The sequence below is a fragment of the Hyperolius riggenbachi genome, chromosome 1 (assembly GCF_040937935.1).
Source record: "Hyperolius riggenbachi isolate aHypRig1 chromosome 1, aHypRig1.pri, whole genome shotgun sequence".
Lineage (NCBI taxonomy): Eukaryota > Metazoa > Chordata > Amphibia > Anura > Hyperoliidae > Hyperolius > Hyperolius riggenbachi.
Window position 1 is genome coordinate 353,976,368 of NC_090646.1, and position 19,699 is coordinate 353,996,066.

Consider the following 19,699-nt stretch of genomic DNA (forward strand, 5'->3'; position numbering starts at 1 on the left):
GAAGAAAGACAATTTATTGCATAAAAAAACAACCATAATACCCGTAGGAGGATCCTGAAACTGAGGTCACCATGAAACCAAGGACACCAAAATTGGAAATAATGCCAATAAAATCATGATACATTTAATTTGTTATACCTGCCAATCACCGCCCCACTGTTGCATGAACCATCAAAAAATGCTCCAAAGCCAATTGCACTCAATGTGTCTGTAAATAAACCCCACACAGAAGATTTCATTAAATCTTCTTGCTAAATCGAATTACTGTTAAAACCCAGCATCCACCAGCAAGTCCCATACCGTAAATCCTCCTTAACAGAACTATTCAAGCAAACATGTGCAAAAGGTGATAATACATTTTTAATGTATAGTGACAACCTTGCCCATAAGAACAACCCTACTAACAAAAGTTTACCAAGGCACAATTAGCCCTTTCTGCGCAAAACCTTACATGCAAATTCCCATTGCCTCGGAATATACAGAAATACCCAAGAATTCCAGGCATACACATGGTAAAATGGGTTTTCCCTCCAAAATTTGGACACCAAAATAATCGAGTTGCATCAAAAAACATTAATAGCAAATCTGAAAAAAAGCAAAGATTGGGCTGCACTGATAAATCATCCAGGTTCAGTGGAAGGAGCTGAAATGTAGACTTAACATCAGCCCTTGGCATAATAGCCCCCTTCCCGAACTTTCTTAACAAAACTAACACATCATCAAATGACAAGTTTGATGACCTGGTCAATCACAATCGCACCATTCAGGAATAAAAGGTGGTGAATGAGTCTAGTTCCTTATTTGAAACCATACCCATGGGAGGGATCCCATAATTTCTAAAGGGTGTTCATGAAATGAGCCTACAACCCTAGATTCCAAGCATCCATTTCAATATTTTCCATAACTAAAGCGGGAAACTTTCTAACAGATCCAAAATTAGCCTAAATAACACGTACGTCAACTAAAAAAGAGGAATCCAAACAGAGAGCCCAAAAAATTTGGTTCCAAATAATTTGACTGAAAAATCCTCTGAAGAAGATGGAAGAAGGGGACAGCATGTCTTCTCAATCACACTTCCAGATTGTATCCTTATACTTTGCAATAAATTAAACCCCAGTAAGGAAATATCGCACAACATAACATCTTTGAATAAAACTTCAGGGATCGCTTCAGACTTTCTCGACGCAATTGGTTGAATACTAGACAAATGAATAGCACATAGCACTGACAGAGCAGGATCACCAGTGAAGGCTAACTCTCCAGCCTTGACACAGTGTGGAGTTTGTATGTCTCTTCATGTTTGCGTTTGTTAATTTGTTCCTCCCAAATTAAGTGACAATTATGAGAAACAAGTGCTACTATAGCCAAGCAGCATGTATTGTCAATGGAGGGAAGAGGAGGATCAAAGGGGCAGCACATGAGCAAAGTCTAGGTAAGTATGATCACAATGGGCTTGTTTTTGTTTTGCAACACACCACACCATGATTCACCTGTGTCTGCGCAGTAGAGCGAACCCGATCGGGCTCCTGTGCATGCGCTGGATTGCAGTAGGTACTGTAAATATTTACCTTGCTGGGGTTCAGGGGATGCCAGTGCTGGATCCCGGAGGGTAATCCAGAGGATCCAGAGGCTCCCCCCTCTTGAGGTAAGCATCCCGATGGGAGTGTTTAATTACAGATTCTCTTTAGACCTTCTTCCCTCTATACGAGCTGTCGTGCTCATTTCAACAGCGGGTATACTGTGCGACACGCAAGAATGGCAGAAGTACATAGACAGCACTTCTGCCATACCTAAATATACGCTGCACAGCAGTGCGATGCGCAATCACAACGCTGCATGCATGTTTCTGGAATCGCAGCACTGACCCAGCATAGCATAGTGGCACAGACGGCGTGTGATCCTACGCCTTGCGTTCCGATCGCACAGTCATCTGCGCTAAATGATGTGAACTAGGCTTTAGGGCCAGTGCACACCAAAAATCGCTAGCATAATTGCAAATGCTAAGCATTTTTAGAGGCAATTTTTTCTAAACAATTCCAGGCATGTGCCTAGCGATTTTTGGAGCGGTGTAGAGATTTTTTATTTTTTTGAAAAAAATACTTGGAAAATCGCTCTGTTATAGCATTTTTAGAGCCATTTTTTAGAGCCATTTTCCACTTTCCTATACTTTACATTGAGGCTGAATCGCCTCAGAAATGCTGCAGGATCTGCGTTTGCGTTTGGGTAAAAACCACATCGCTCTGGTGTGATCCTTCCCAAATACATTAGCCAAGCACTTTTCAAAGTGCTCAGAAGCAGTCTTGGTGTACACTAGCCCTGAAACGAATGGAAGACTGGGGAGTTTTGAAGTTGCTGCTTACTTACAGCTGTGCCAGTAATAGGACCCTGCAGTCTGATTCCTATGCTTATCACCACTAGAGGGGGAGGGAGGAGACCTAGAGAAGCATTCCTTGCTTCTTCTTTCATCTTCTATCTACACCTGGACTGGAGGCTGAATGCAATGTGCACAGAGCCTTCTTCCTGCTCTGGATCTTTCATGCAAGGTCAGGGGAGTGAGCAGTGAGGGGGAGATGGGGCCACACACCACAGACATCCCTGTCAGCTCTCCCTGTGCCCAGGGCAAGATACATGCCTTCCCAACACCTCTGTTTAAAGTCATTGGGAATCTAAATAAAAATAAAAAAAACAAAAAACAGATACTTACAAAGACAAACACTTATATAGCGCTTTTCTCCTGGCGGACTCAAAGCGCCAGAGCTGCAGCCACTAGGGCGCGCTCTATAGGCAGTAGCAGTGTTAGGGAGACTTGCCTAAGGTCTCCTGCTGAATAGGTGCTGGCTTACTGAACAGGCACCTTACTGAACTTACCTAAGCAGAGGGAAGGCTCTGGGTCCTAATGAGCCTTCCCTCTCCTCTCCCGGTGCCCTCGGTGCAGCGCTGGCTCCCCCGCCGCGGAGAACTCCGGAAGTCTTCGGGAGCTGAGTCGTCCCGAAGACAGGCAGCGTCATACTGCGCACGCATGAGTGCATGTGCAGTATGGAGCAGCTCGTCTTCAGGAGCACTCGGGCTCCCGAAGACTTCCAAAGCCTCTCTTCGGCAGCGGAGACAGCAGAATTTGACTGAATTGGTTGAATGCTGCTATGGGGGATCCTGCACTAGAACGGGCACCAGGAGAGGAGAGGGAAGGCTCATTAGGACCCCAGAGCTTTCCCTCTCCTTAGGTAAGTATCTGGCTTTTTTTTTTATCATGATTCCCATTGACTTTAGGGGACAATTAGTGACACAACCAGAGACTCTGTAAACTGCTGTGGAAAATGTCAGCACCATAATATGTTTATCCTTTCTGCATTTATAAACTGTTGCAAACACAGATTACTCGCAGGGCCGGTTCTAGGTACAATTACTTCCCCCTCCCCCCCAGCATTATGTGCTGCCAAATTCACCTAACACCCACAGGTTACCCCTAACCCTATTTTACTGCTCACCAATTACAGCCAGCACATGCTCCTCCGTATATTCATGGCTCCGTGCACTCTGCTCTTTATCCTCCGTGACCGGGTGCATGTTATTATAGCATGTGCCGTGTCACATAGGAGAGGCGCCCCTGTGAGCAGGCCTGTTGGGTCAGTACAAAAATCATCCGTCTCCACCTTATGAAACCACCGACTCCAGGTACCTAAAATTGCACCGACTCCTCGACTCAAACTCCACAACCCCTGCAGGGCTATGGAGTGGCTACAAAAAACATACAACTCAAACGCATCAGTTTATGAAACCACCGACTCTGACTCGAGGTACCCAAAAATTGCTCCGACTCGACTCCACAGCCCTGCCTGAGGATGCAAACGAGTGCACAGAGCCTCTGACATATAGAGGAAGGTCAGAATAGGTGAGACGCTACACTGCAAGACCCCGGTGGCCAAGATGAAGCTTGGAGGGATATGGCGCGGTAGTGCTCAGAGGCCCTAGAGCAATTGCCTAGGTTGCCCCTGGTAACTGGACCCTCAGTATAGGTAGAAAGAGGGTCCCCAGTGTAGGTAAGCAGAGAAATCCCTGCAGTATAGGTAGCAGCCTCGGTGAAGGTAGCCTGAGGGCCCCAGTGTGGGTACTCAGAGGGACCCCAGCAGTGTATGTAACCCCCCCCCCCCCCCAGTATAGGTAGTTAGAAAGCCTCCAGTGTAGGTAGAGGGACCCCTGCAGTACAGGGATCCCCCTCAGAATATGTAGCCAGGGGTGCCACAGTATGGGTAGAGGAACCGCTGCAGTATAAGTATCCCCTCAGTATAGATAGCCATGGGGCCCCCATTTTAGGTAGGCAGTAGGACCCTTAATAGGTGTCCAGATGTACATCACCACCCTCCTCTCCCCCCAAGCGCACAGTAGTGTCAGCGGGACTCAAAGTATAGACAAGTTCCTCACTTCTTGGCTCCGCTGACAATTTTTTCCAGGAATTCCCATCTCCATGATTAGAGCACACTCTAGAGGGCTCTATAGTAATGGAGATGGGGACAAAAAAGCTCACTATCGCCACTGCACCATACACCCGGCCCCGTGTCTACTTGCCCCATAGCAGCCCCCTATGGCTGCTTTAGTGATCCCTACACCACTGCCAGTGGCATAACTACAATTCATGGCTCCCCCCAGCCAAACTGTGATGGGGCCCACCAATGTTCACACTCCTTCCCTTGTCTTCACTTGTTGCCCTTCATGGCCTTGAAGACCATCTAACAAGAATCATAAAACAAGTGTGGCCATCATGATCTTCACACCCATAATAACAGTAGCCACAAAAACACCTGATCCGAAGTATAGTCCCCTGTATTGGAGGAAGGGAAGGTTAGTATTTGGGACCCCCACAGCTCTGGGCCCCTATGCAATTGCAGGTGCTGCTCCCATCTAGTTACGCCTCTGGGGCCACATTGTCTCCTACTCTTCCCCCTTTTGCATGCCCAGCCCTCCTAGTTTGGGGTTTGGCAGGCAGAGATTGCCCACCCTCCCTACACAGGTTCTTGCATATTTATAAAGTCATAGCTAGTGAGCAGTGTGCTCAGTCACACAGCACTGTACAGTGGCTTGTACTGTGGGAAAGCTAGAAGAGCATGAGAGGTAATACAGCCAGCAGCGCTGCATGGAGTAGTTATTATCTAGCTGCAGCATGAGTGGAGAATTTAGCTGAGCAGCAGTAATAATAATGGCAGTATTTGTATAGCGCCTTTCTCCTGTCGGACTCAAAGCGCTTGCGAGGCAGCCACTAGAGCGCACTCAGTAGGCAGTAGCAGTGTTAGGGAGTCTTGCCCAATGAACTCCTTACTGAATTACTGGCTTACTGAACAGGCAGAGCCGAGATTCGAACCCAGGTCTCCCATGTCAGAGGCAGAGCCCTTAACCAGTACACCATCCAGCCACTACAGTAGAATGAATAGTAAGGAAGGCGACACATGCAGGAGACAAAGCAAAGGTAACAGATTAAATAGGAAGAGATTTTGGAGTGTGCTTTCAAGAGGAATGATCTGCAGTCCCAAGCACTGCTGGACAAGTCAGAACAAGGGTTAAACTGTTCACAAGTAGGGGGGAGAGCAGCAGAGCACACACACCACCCCCAGGGCACACTCCCCCCTCCTGGGCTGTGTGTGTGCTTGCAAAGGAAGGCAGTTACCCCTGCAGGGGCACTGGGAGAACTCCTGTGTGTGGATTGAACTGGACTTCCTAATATGTCTCCCCTGTGGATTTGTGGGATCCTTTGCTGTTTCGCCAGTGCACAGAACAACCCGTAAGTCCTCCAGCATTACTCTTTCTTTTGGTGTTGATGATCTATGTTACGCCTGTGCTTTTCTGAGCAGTTTCTGCAGTGATGTCAAATGAGATGGGTACACATAGAGCATGAAGGTTCATATGGGAAAATGTTACTATTACAGATTAGTCATGCATCAAGGCTGATTGTCTTACATAACTCAGCAATTTCCTTTTACATTCATTTCAACTGCATGGGGGAGATCAGTGCATGCATAGTGAGCCACATGTCTAACCGAGGAATAAGCTCCTCGAACCGAGAAATAATGCAGAGAAGTGTTTTATCTTAGTTTTTTTTTAAAAAAGTTGTACTGTATTCAAGTAAAATAATAATTATTATTGATTTATAAAGTGCCAACTTATTCCATAGCGCTGTACAAAGTAAGAAACGAACATGGTTACATAATAATACAGATAATGGTGTACATATATATACAAAATACATAATTGGTGATTAAAATGATACAAAATACAAGATACAATACAGTAATCCTTTATTTGTAAGCTTGCAAGGCCAGCGCTCTTTTTCTATTTGATTTTTGGAACCACTGTATATTTTGTTACACAGATGTCTCTGTTGCGTGTTACTGTCACAAATATATTCTACACCACCTTTGTATTGTTCAGCCATGCTTTGTATCTTCTTTGTGGTCTCCAGGCAAAGTTACAAGTCAAGTTGTGTAAGTTTATTGTTAGGTCCACTAGTGATTACAGAACTCATCTTACTACAATTTTCTTGTTTTTTTTTCTCAGTCAGTTTGAATGGTAAATGTAGTTAAAAGTAGAGATGGGATCATTCCTAAATTATCTCAAATCTGAATTTAGATCCGAATTCTAAAAGGTTTTCACATTTCTTGAACCTCTTAAATCTTACAAATCCTTTACGTAAGAAATTCTTTGATCTGTGTTAGAAATCAGTGTTAGATTCAGGGGTGTAACTACACAGTGGCGGGTCTATAGGGGTCAGTTCTGTAGGTACGCAGAGAGGCAGTGGAGCTTTACACATTATCTGCTCCCAGCAGCTTTACAGGTCCTCTTCACTCCCCTTCAGTGTACAAGTGGCATACAGAAAGCACGGCACTTGTGGGCTGGAAGGAAGTAGAGAGGACCTGTATCGTCGTTGGGATCAGGTTTTGCATCCGTTCTGCGTACCCACAGGACTGAGCCCCCCAAACTGCACCCCCCGCGACGGCAGTGTTCGCGGGGGCTGATGTTACTCCAGTGGTTAGATTACCTATCTATACATTGTGCCCTTAGAAAGGTAATTCCCCTGCCCCGCCTCATATACTGTCACCCACCTTTTTACAATGAAGTATACATTCCCTCTCCAGCATCTCAAGAGGCAGATCTCACTCTGTCAGCAGCTTCCCAGGCAGTGTTGCCTCTGACTTTCACAGGGCAGTCTCTAGGCTTAAAAATTATCAGGACAAGGTTGGACCCCCCCCCCCCCACACACACACACACACACATTTCCTTTGCAGACTGTGGCACACTGTTGTGATGCGGCAGCTTGAGGTGCTCCCCAGTATTAGGATAGGAAGCCCCCCACTAGTTGGTAGCCAGCCAGAGGAAGCCCCCAGTAAAGCAGTTAAAGGAGCCTCTCAGTATAGGTAGCCAGAGAGCCCCCGACTCATTATAGGTAGCCAGAGAGCCCTCTAGTATAGATAGCCAGAGAACCCTCCCCCCACTCCCCTCAGTATAGGTAGCTAGAGAGCCCCCGACTCATTATAGGTAGCCAGAGAGCCCTCTAGTATAGATAGCCAGAGAACCCTCCCCCCACTCCCCTCAGTATAGGTAGCCAGAGAGCCCCCCGACTCATTATAGGTAGCCAGAGAGCCCTCTAGTATAGATAGCCAGAGAACCCTCCCCCCACTCCCCTCAGTATAGGTAGCCAGAGAGCCCCCCGACTCATTATAGGTAGCCAGAGAGCCCTCTAGTATAGATAGCCAGAGAACCCTCCCCCCACTCCCCTCAGTATAGGTAGCTAGAGAGCCCCCGACTCATTATAGGTAGCCAGAGAGCCCTCTAGTATAGATAGCCAGAGAACCCTCCCCCCACTCCCCTCAGTATAGGTAGCCAGAGAGCCCCCCGACTCATTATAGGTAGCCAGAGAGCCCTCTAGTATAGATAGCCAGAGAACCCTCCCCCCACTCCCCTCAGTATAGGTAGCCAGAGAGCCCCCCGACTCATTATAGGTAGCCAGAGAGCCCTCTAGTATAGATAGCCAGAGAACCCTCCCCCCACTCCCCTTAGTATAGGTAGCCAGAGAGCCCCCCGACTCATTATAGGTAGCCAGAGAGCCCTCTAGTATAGATAGCCAGAGAACCCTCCCCCCACTTCCCTCAGTATAGGTAGCTAGAGAGCCCCCGACTCATTATAGGTAGCCAGAGAGCCCTCTAGTATAGATAGCCAGAGAACCCTCCCCCCACTCCCCTCAGTATAGGTAGCCAGAGAGCCCCCCGACTCATTATAGGTAGCCAGAGAGCCCTCTAGTATAGATAGCCAGAGAACCCGCCCCCCACTCCCCTCAGTATAGGTAGCCAGAGAGCCCCCCGACTCATTATAGGTAGCCAGAGAGCCCTCTAGTATAGATAGCCAGAGAACCCTCCCCCCACTCCCCTCAGTATAGGTAGCCAGAGACCTCTAGTATAGATAGCCAGAGAACCCTCCCCCCACTCCCCTCAGTATAGGTAGCCAGAGAGCCCCCCGACTCATTATAGGTAGCCAGAGAGCCCTCTAGTATAGATAGCCAGAGAACCCTCCCCCCACTCCCCTCAGTATAGGTAGCCAGAGAGCCCCCCGACTCATTATAGGTAGCCAGAGAGCCCTCTAGTATAGATAGCCAGAGAACCCTCCCCCCACTCCCCTCAGTATAGGTAGCCAGAGAGCCCCCCGACTCATTATAGGTAGCCAGAGAGCCCTCTAGTATAGATAGCCAGAGAACCCTCCCCCCACTCCCCTCAGTATAGGTAGCTAGAGAGCCCCTGACTCATTATAGGTAGCCAGAGAGCCCTCTAGTATAGATAGCCAGAGAACCCTCCCCCCACTCCCCTCAGTATAGGTAGCCAGAGAGCCCCCCGACTCATTATAGGTAGCCAGAGAGCCCTCTAGTATAGATAGCCAGAGAACCCTCCCCCCACTCCCCTCAGTATAGGTAGCCAGAGAGCCCCCCGACTCATTATAGGTAGCCAGAGAGCCCTCTAGTATAGATAGCCAGAGAACCCTCCCCCCACTCCCCTCAGTATAGGTAGCTAGAGAGCCCCCGACTCATTATAGGTAGCCAGAGAGCCCTCTAGTATAGATAGCCAGAGAACCCTCCCCCCACTCCCCTCAGTATAGGTAGCCAGAGAGCCCCCCGACTCATTATAGGTAGCCAGAGAGCCCTCTAGTATAGATAGCCAGAGAACCCTCCCCCCACTCCCCTTAGTATAGGTAGCCAGAGAGCCCCCCGACTCATTATAGGTAGCCAGAGAGCCCTCTAGTATAGATAGCCAGAGAACCCTCCCCCCACTTCCCTCAGTATAGGTAGCTAGAGAGCCCCCGACTCATTATAGGTAGCCAGAGAGCCCTCTAGTATAGATAGCCAGAGAACCCTCCCCCCACTCCCCTCAGTATAGGTAGCCAGAGAGCCCCCCGACTCATTATAGGTAGCCAGAGAGCCCTCTAGTATAGATAGCCAGAGAACCCGCCCCCCACTCCCCTCAGTATAGGTAGCCAGAGAGCCCCCCGACTCATTATAGGTAGCCAGAGAGCCCTCTAGTATAGATAGCCAGAGAACCCTCCCCCCACTCCCCTCAGTATAGGTAGCCAGAGACCTCTAGTATAGATAGCCAGAGAACCCTCCCCCCACTCCCCTCAGTATAGGTAGCCAGAGAGCCCCCCGACTCATTATAGGTAGCCAGAGAGCCCTCTAGTATAGATAGCCAGAGAACCCTCCCCCCACTCCCCTCAGTATAGGTAGCCAGAGAGCCCCCCGACTCATTATAGGTAGCCAGAGAGCCCTCTAGTATAGATAGCCAGAGAACCCTCCCCCCACTCCCCTCAGTATAGGTAGCCAGAGAGCCCCCCGACTCATTATAGGTAGCCAGAGAGCCCTCTAGTATAGATAGCCAGAGAACCCTCCCCCCACTCCCCTCAGTATAGGTAGCTAGAGAGCCCCTGACTCATTATAGGTAGCCAGAGAGCCCTCTAGTATAGATAGCCAGAGAACCCTCCCCCCACTCCCCTCAGTATAGGTAGCCAGAGAGCCCCCCGACTCATTATAGGTAGCCAGAGAGCCCTCTAGTATAGATAGCCAGAGAACCCTCCCCCCACTCCCCTCAGTATAGGTAGCCAGAGAGCCCCCCGACTCATTATAGGTAGCCAGAGAGCCCTCTAGTATAGATAGCCAGAGAACCCTCCCCCCACTCCCCTCAGTATAGGTAGCTAGAGAGCCCCCGACTCATTATAGGTAGCCAGAGAGCCCTCTAGTATAGATAGCCAGAGAACCCTCCCCCCACTCCCCTCAGTATAGGTAGCCAGAGAGCCCCCCGACTCATTATAGGTAGCCAGAGAGCCCTCTAGTATAGATAGCCAGAGAACCCTCCCCCCACTCCCCTCAGTATAGGTAGCCAGAGAGCCCCCCGACTCATTATAGGTAGCCAGAGAGCCCTCTAGTATAGATAGCCAGAGAACCCTCCCCCCACTCCCCTCAGTATAGGTAGCTAGAGAGCCCCCGACTCATTATAGGTAGCCAGAGAGCCCTCTAGTATAGATAGCCAGAGAACCCTCCCCCCACTCCCCTCAGTATAGGTAGCTAGAGAGCCCCCGACTCATTATAGGTAGCCAGAGAGCCCTCTAGTATAGATAGCCAGAGAACCCTCCCCCCACTCCCCTCAGTATAGGTAGCTAGAGAGCCCCTGACTCATTATAGGTAGCCAGAGAGCCCTCTAGTATAGATAGCCAGAGAACCCTCCCCCCACTCCCCTCAGTATAGGTAGCCAGAGAGCCCCCCGACTCATTATAGGTAGCCAGAGACCTCTAGTATAGATAGCCAGAGAACCCTCCCCTCACTCCCCTCAGTATAGGTAGCCAGAGAGCCCCCCGACTCATTATAGGTAGCCAGAGAGCCCTCTAGTATAGATAGCCAGAGAACCCTCCCCCCACTCCCCTCAGTATAGGTAGCTAGAGAGCCCCCGACTCATTATAGGTAGCCAGAGTGCCCTCTAGTATAGATAGCCAGAGAACCCTCCCCCCACTCCCCTCAGTATAGGTAGCTAGAGAGCCCCCGACTCATTATAGGTAGCCAGAGAGCCCTCTAGTATAGATAGCCAGAGAACCCTCCCCCCACTCCCCTTAGTATAGGTAGCCAGAGAGCCCCCCGAATCATTATAGGTAGCCAGAGACCTCTAGTATAGATAGCCAGAGAACCCTCCCCCCACTCCCCTCAGTATAGGTAGCCAGAGAGCCCCCCGACTCATTATAGGTAGCCAGAGAGCCCTCTAGTATAGATAGCCAGAGAACCCTCCCCCCACTCCCCTCAGTATAGGTAGCCAGAGAGCCCCCCGACTCATTATAGGTAGCCAGAGAGCCCTCTAGTATAGATAGCCAGAGAACCCTCCCTCCACTCCCCTTAGTATAGGTAGCTAGAGAGCCCCCGACTCATTATAGGTAGCCAGAGAGCCCTCTAGTATAGATAGCCAGAGAACCCTCCCCCCACTCCCCTTAGTATAGGTAGCCAGAGAGCCCCCCGACTCATTATAGGTAGCCAGAGAGCCCTCTAGTATAGATAGCCAGAGAACCCTCCCCCCACTCCCCTCAGTATAGGTAGCCAGAGAGCCCCCCGACTCATTATAGGTAGCCAGAGACCTCTAGTATAGATAGCCAGAGAACCCTCCCCCCACTCCCCTCAGTATAGGTAGCCAGAGAGCCCCCCGACTCATTATAGGTAGCCAGAGAGCCCTCTAGTATAGATAGCCAGAGAACCCTCCCCCCACTCCCCTCAGTATAGGTAGCTAGAGAGCCCCCGACTCATTATAGGTAGCCAGAGAGCCCTCTAGTATAGATAGCCAGAGAACCCTCCCCCCACTCCCCTCAGTATAGGTAGCTAGAGAGCCCCTGACTCATTATAGGTAGCCAGAGAGCCCTCTAGTATAGATAGCCAGAGAACCCTCCCCCCACTCCCCTCAGTATAGGTAGCCAGAGAGCCCCCCGACTCATTATAGGTAGCCAGAGAGCCCTCTAGTATAGATAGCCAGAGAACCCTCCCCCCACTCCCCTCAGTATAGGTAGCCAGAGAGCCCCCCGACTCATTATAGGTAGCCAGAGAGCCCTCTAGTATAGATAGCCAGAGAACCCTCCCCTCAGTATAGTAGATAGCCAGAGAGCTTGATGGTGTCAGCGCCATCTGTGATCACACAAGCATTGTGCAATCACAGGCGGTGCTGTTACCATTGAGATGGAATGCCGGGAGGAAAATGGGCCGCATGTGGATCCCAGAGAGGTGAGTTAACTTCTCTTCCTCTGTGGCGACTCCAGTCGTCAATCTTTGTTTCTGTTTCTACAGCACTCATCAGATTCAAATTGTGGAATTGGGGGGTAGGATTTGAATCCCCAATCTTTTTAAAGATTTTAGGATTCAATGGATTTGTTGTACCATCTCTTGTTAAAAGGCACTACAATTTGGAGAAGATGCAGAAATATTTTCATATAGGAAAAGTATTTCACCTATGTGACTATTTCTAGCTTTCTTAACTGTGAGAAGCCTCTTCAGGGAAGCTTCGCCAGATATATCACACAGAGATGTGACATTTGGAAAATATTACAGGGATGAGTAATATCACACAGTAACATAACATTCATATGCTAGCATGTAGCTAAATAACAAACACAAAATCCTATTACCAATCCTATATTACCTATATTACCAATATGTGCTAATCAAATCTTACCCATAGAACTACAGTAAGATAAGATCTTATACAAGCTGCACATAGACTGAAGGTCCGTACAGATGCTCAGTGATTGTTCATTGAATGGTTATTACCGTATATACTCGCATATAAGCTGGCCTGCGTATAAGCCAAGGTACCCTTTTTCCCCTCAGAAACCAGGAAAAAGTGATTGACCTGCGTATAAGCCCCCTCCCCATTATAGCCCCCTCCACAGCAAGATGTGCCCCCAGTACAAGTCGGCCTCCCTTCCCAGAGGTGCCCCAAGGATGACACAGGTGTGTCTCAAGAAGCCACTAGATGGCATCATAGATATGAGACACAACGATTGCCACACAGGAAGAATCCCTGATCTTTGCACCGCTGACATGTTGCTTGCACACTCCGCTCCACAAGCTGGAGGACACAGGTAGTCAGAGCAGCGCACTCTGCATACCATGTTGCAGGGGGTGTGGGGCACGGACACAGCAGCAGCGAGCTGGCAAGAGCAGGATCACTAGTGCACGATCCTTACACTCCTCTGCCAGTAACAAAACCTGTTCCACCATCAGTTCTGCTCCACTGACTTGCATATAACCTGAGGGGTTAACTTTTCAGCACATTTTTTGTGCTGAAAAATTAGGTTTATATCCGAGTATATAAGGTAGTTATTATTCCAAGTGCCAGTTTTAGAAAAGATCACTGTACAGACATGCTGTTTGGTTAGAGACAAGCACTCTGTTTTGTTCTGAGGAGAGCGAAGGGGGACACACTGAAGTGGGACCTCTGTAGATGATTTTCACTTGAGATGATTATGAATGATTGTTTTAGGAATTAAAAATCTAGCATGTGTGTAGTTTGGTTTTGTTTTTTTTTAATAAATTTTATGTAGCTTTAAATACTGTCTTGATGAAGATTACTGCCACACTGGACAAAGTAGACTTCTCTCCCTCACTCTATTAATGCTGGGCTTAGGCGCTTGTGCAGCAAACTGTATGCTACAATTCACAGATGATCATTTTTGAAAACTTAAAGGCAGGGGTCACACTTGTCGGCTTTCGTGCGCATTTTCTGCACAGAAAAACTGTTATCAACTGAGAACTCATGTTAATCAATGATCTAGGTCACACTTGAATGTAGATTTCGCACGCAGAAAAAAAAAATGACATCTTGCGTAATTTGTCAGTTTACTCTATAAATTACATTAGCTGTTTCTTAGGTAGAGGTCACATTTGTCTTTCAGTTTTCTGAAAAGTGTAGAAACTGAAAGACAAGTGTGACCCCTGCCGAAATGTTATTGTATTGAACAAGTGTTAGCTAGCTAATTGATTTTGAGCGCTGTTAAAAACAGCGCAGGAGATTTGGGTGCAGCTGGCGCCACCATAGGCTGTAATAGGAATTACGACTATAGCGGTGATTAGAGAGTAATTTAGGCGCCATCAAAAGACGGAGCTCAAATTACTAACACTGTAATTCGGCCACCAGCAATAGCTGGAATCCGAATTAATCATTCCCCACCATCCTCGGTGACCTGGAGGGGGAATGGTAATTAGCGCTGTATATCGGCTTTGCTCTGCACCCAAATTTCCGGGCGGCTATTTCATAGGTATGCACTGATTTGGGTTAAGGTGGCCACATACCATACGATAAAATTATCCAATTTTACGGCAATTCGATAAAAATGATTGTCCAGAAACATCAAAGGCTTTTTTTTCATTTATTAAAGAAATCTGATCAAGTTTCCCGTTTTTACTCGATAAAAGAAGATTGGGAGTGTTGGATTTTTCTGATCAGTTTTTATGAAAATTGAATGGCGTACAGTAGATTGTCAATTACTTGATGTACAGACCCAAGCTATTTTTTCTGAGTCTTCAATCATTTTTTTCATGACTGGTAAAAAATTTAACATATGGGTTAGGTACATTAGTCAGATTTTTGAAATGTTACAATCAGTCAGAAATATTGATTGCAATTCTTGAATTGAAAAGATATTTAAAAAATTGTATGATGTGTGGCCACTTTTAAAAAACCTTTCTGAACTGATGATATTTGAGATGCATACATGCAAAAACAGCGCCAGGAAATTTGGGAGCAGGGTGAAGCTGAAAAACTTCTCACCCTGCTCCTGGAAAAGTTCCAGTGGCGTTAATTACTATTCCCCCTCCAGGCGGCCATGGACTCAGGTAAAAGATGTATTGCTGGTGACCGAATTATGCTAAATTTAAAGTAATTTGGGCTCTGTCCTTTGAGCTCCGAGCCCCGCCTATGGCAGCGCATGGTGTGCCCAAATTTCCCTGCGCGGTTTTGCGCAGTTTTGATTTGAGATAGTGTGGGGTTGCTTAATACTGCTAGCCTGCAACACTCAGCAAGCTTCCTGAATAGTTATCCCAGTGACATGCACTGCAGTAAAGGTGCCTATAGAGAAGCGAATGGTTTAATATGACTGCAAGGTCCTACCTCTTACAGTGTCTTGTGTATGCTATCTTATAAATGGAAACACTGTAGTATTTTCTCTTATGCTTTACAGACTGGAGCATAATTTATTGCAAAAACACCCCTGAAACCAGGATAATTAAATCCTAGATTCTATTATTCATCACTACGGTGCTTCTTTTAAATTGCCATAGATATGGAATGGGGGTTGAGTTTGCTAGCATTATCTACACTGAGTTATGTATCATGGTCATCTGAGCCCTAAACATGTAAGCATCCCCATATATTAAGACTGTTATGCCAGTTTTTAGAGAATATGCAAAACCATATATTTATCTCTGTTCTCAATGAGATCACAGACCAGGACCAAATTATCTACAAGGCAACCTATGAAGGTGATTAGGAACTCAATGTTTTTCAAATCTGACCTTGTGACTCCCCAACGGTGCATGTTTTGCAGGCAAACTTACTTATGCACAGGTGGGGTAATTAAGGTCTCAGCTAGGTCGATTCCATGTAGCTGAGACACTAATTACCCCACCTGTGCATAGGTGAGGTTGCCTACAAAACATTCACTGTTGGGAAGTCACAAGGGCAGGTTTGAGAAACACTGCCCTCACTGATCAATCTTTTCTCTGACTCTTTGTTCTGTACTACTGCTGTAGTAATCTAATTGTCTGCCAATTTGACTTCTTATGTCACCTGCCACCTTTGACTGTCCTTTGATGCCATCTGCCATCTTTATCACTGTCCTCTTATTATGTTATTGACTCTTTATACCACCTGCCACCTTTGTGACTGTCCTCGCATGATGTCCACCACTTTTATGACTGTCCTCTTATTCTTTTGGCAACCTTTGCGACTGTCCCCTTATGCCCTCAGTCACCTGGTACATCCACCAGGTGATCCAGTCATTACCAAGGCAGAGATAGACAGAGATATTTTTCATGAATCAAAAGTGTTTATTAAAGGATTCAACAGTACAAAGTAAGTTGCATAAATCAAGTAACAGTGTATTACACATACATACACGTGCAGTGGATGAAATTGCTTGGAATGACGTGATAAATATAAAAGAGAGAACCAGACATAGTGGAGATGAGCAAGTCCAAATCGGCAACACAAAAAAAATCAACAGAAGAGTACATTGATATTAAGAATGATGGAGCCATCTATCCCAAACTTGGTTAAATTTGTGTGGACATTTTCTATGGGAGGAAACCAACTTTTTATAGAGCAGGTGCTTTCGGATTCTGGCTTTCCAAACTTACAACGTGGAAAGAATAGGAGATAACCACCTAAATGTGATTCATTGCTTGGCACCAAAGAGAGTTTCAACAAGAAGAACCTTGTCAAATTGAGGAATATCCTTATCAAGGAGATTCAATATACATGTTTTGATACCTAGAGCAACAGGAGAGTCCATCACATCATGTAAATGGCAAATAGTCTGTAACCTGCTTCCAGAAATCTGCAACGGGAAGGGGGGGGGGGGGGGGGGCATTGCCGCATGAGGTGGATAAAACAGGGGCTATTCACCGAACGTTTAGGGCATAGGGTTGTGGCTGAGGGTTAGAACCTAGATGAATGAGCTGGGGTAAGGTAGCTTTGCTGCAGTGTATATATTTGAGTGACTTTCACCTACACAGGGGGGAGACCAACCGGGGGGGTGGAAAGGTTTCCAGTCTTACCACTCCTCTTCGTCCAGTTGAACACCAGTTTGAGTCCATTTGGAATTATCAATTACCGCGGCTGAATGGAACTCTATAAGGGTGGAGTAAACAGTGCCAATATAATGTTTCATAGGGCCATCTTTTATGACTTCCATTATCAAAGAGACAGCAGTGCAGGGCAGACCAGAGGCAAACTGTGACCTAAGGGCACGTTGAAGTTGATAATACATAAATTGAAAAATTGTAGAAAGCGCAAATTGTGCCTGTAGGGTATGGAAAGGTATAAGAGCATTATTATGTATAACCTGACCTGACCCAAAGAACACCCCTGTCTGCCAATAAGGTAGTGTTGTTTAAATGATACATTTAAGGAAGGGAGGGATTCTGCCACAGGGGGGGGGGGGGTGTAAAATTCTGTCAGAATTGTATTGCTGTACATGTCCCCCTGGAGTGATTGTCTCTCACATCCTTCAGAAAATCTCAGGAGGGACATAAGCAGCACAGAAAACCTCATAGATATTCAAGCCTTTAAAACACTGTGCACAAGAGGGGAGGGATTGAACACTTTACATTTGGGGGTGGCAGCAGGTGGCGGCTGGCAGAGGCTGCTGCAATGTCTGTTATAGACTTGGTGGCCACTAATGATACAATCTTATTCATCCAATTTTTACCAAATCTATGTAGTTTAAGGGTAAATTGAGTGAATGTATTGAATGGATAATTTAGGCAGTTCCCTTATGTTAAATATGGCTGTGTAAAACTTAAAGCTATAGGCTTGCTATACACCAGCGGTTCTGGATGCTTGCTTGGCTTAACAAGGGCGAAAAGGGATAATTTGCATATTTAGTAGTAGTGCATTGTGGGTAATTTAATAGAGGACAGTGAGGGTCCAAAATCTCTTTCCTCTAAATCACTCAGAATTGCTCTCAGCGTTTGAGAGTGATTTTGCAATTGCAAGAGGGCGTCCAGCATTAGGCCTCTTTCAACAAGCATGCAGTTCAGCCTCTCACCTGCCAACCGCAGGGCAGCAAAAATGCTTTATGTTGTGTTTGATTGCAGTTGTTGCCACACTAAAGCCCCATACACACGCTCAACAGCAGTCTTTTATGCAGCACAATTATCAAACAACTTTGTTGTGAAACAAGTTGAAACAACCAAAAAAAAATTATTTGCTATTGTTCAAACAACTGCTAAGACTGATAAGATGCCAATCCAACAGCACTAGCAAGCACTTAGCTGGCACACAGGAGCCGCCGACAGTCAATGAACTCACAGCCTTCAGTCTCCCATGTCAGAGTCCTAACTACAACAAAGTGCTCTTCTTCATTACTGTTAAAACATTTCTAGGTGTAGCTTTAAAATGTAATGAAATGTTAATTTATATTTAATAATTATTTATGAAAACTTTTTTTAAATTGTATTTTTTTAGTTGTACACAAAACAAGTAAACAAAACAACTATACAAAATACAAAACATGAAAACACAATACATTTCCTTTAAAGAGAATCTGTATTGTTAAAATCGCACAAAAGTAAACATACCAGTGCGTTAGGGGACATCTTCTATTACCCTCTGTCACAATTTTGCCGCTCCTCGCCGCATTAAAAGTGGTTAAAAACAGTTTTAAAAAGTTTGTTTATAAACAAACAAAATGGCCACCAAAACAGGAAGTAGATTGATGTACAGTATGTCCACACATAGAAAATACATTTATACACAAGCAGGCTGTATACAGCCTTCCTTTTGAATCTCAAGAGATCATTTGTGTGTTTCTTTCCCCCTGCAGCTATCTTTCACTGAAGTGTAAGGCTGTTTCTTCCTGCAGAGTGCAGACAGCTCTGTCTATATGTAATTCCTCAGTATGTGAAAGCCCAGCCAGCTCAGAGGATGATTTATCCAGCTTGTAAAAGATAATAGAGCAGAGAGAAGCTGCTCTAATCTAAATAATACACAGGCAGTGTGCAGAGAGGGGCCTGGATGGGGGAGATGCATCACAGAACCACACCACTGAAGAACTTGGCAGCCTTCCAGACACAGGCCTGACAAGTCTGACAAGAGAGAGATAAGTTGATTTATTACAGAGATGGTGATAGTAGAACGTGCTGCAGTAAGCCAGAACACATTAGAATAGCTTTTGGAACTTGTAGGATGATAAAAAACAGGATGCAATTTTTGTTACGGAGTCTCTTTAAACAGCCACCTCTGGGGACTGAAACCATACAGAAGGCTGGTGAGTCTGTTCAGGAAGCACAGACATGGTGCTAGTCAGAAATTCAGAACGGTTTCCAGTGTTATGTGATCCAAACTTATTGTGATTCAGCAACTCCCAAACTGATTTCTGGATGGGATTCAAATCCTGAGTCAAATGTTCTTGTTCTGTGTATTTGTTTTTCCCTGTGAGGACTGCAGTCTCTTGATGTGATGCTTTCAGATATGTTGAAATGGGGCTGGGTCAGGGAATTTTCCTGAATGATTTGAGGAGTGCAGAATTAAAATGAGTTGTTTTTCTTGCAAAGGATATTCTCAGCACAAATATTGTGGGGGGTTTTTTGTGCACAAGAAAAGGCAGAGAAGTGTGCATGGATCCTTCCTGCACTGACAGCCTCATGTTTAAGGGGAACACAAGGCGAACCTCTGTAAAAAACAACAACACGTATCTAAGAAGAGGGAAGCCTCTGGTTCCTGTAGAGGGTTCCCGTGTCCTCCTCGCCACTGCTGAGGATACTCACTGGGACTCTCTGTAATATTGGGGCCACACTCTTCTTCTGGCATGAGTGCGTCCATGCTGCACCTGCATGAGCATGGCCTTGCCTGTGCAGTAGCCATAGCTCCCAATTATCCCTCACAGTCCCTCTTTGGGAACTAAATCCCTCTGCCCCTGTTTCATCCTCATT

The 19,699-nt window shown here is 46.4% G+C and overlaps 1 protein-coding gene across 1 annotated transcript in view; it reads left to right on the forward strand.

Moving 5' to 3' along the window:
• Positions 1 to 5,455: 5,455 nt before the first annotated feature.
• CPAMD8 (C3 and PZP like alpha-2-macroglobulin domain containing 8) overlaps positions 5,456 to 19,699 on the forward strand; it is a 174,155-nt gene continuing 159,911 nt past the window's right edge. Inside the window, exon 1 of the mRNA XM_068234159.1 lies at positions 5,456 to 5,770. Coding sequence (XP_068090260.1) covers positions 5,712 to 5,770 — 59 coding nt within the window. The 5' untranslated portion in view covers positions 5,456 to 5,711. The remainder of the gene's footprint in view (positions 5,771 to 19,699) is intronic.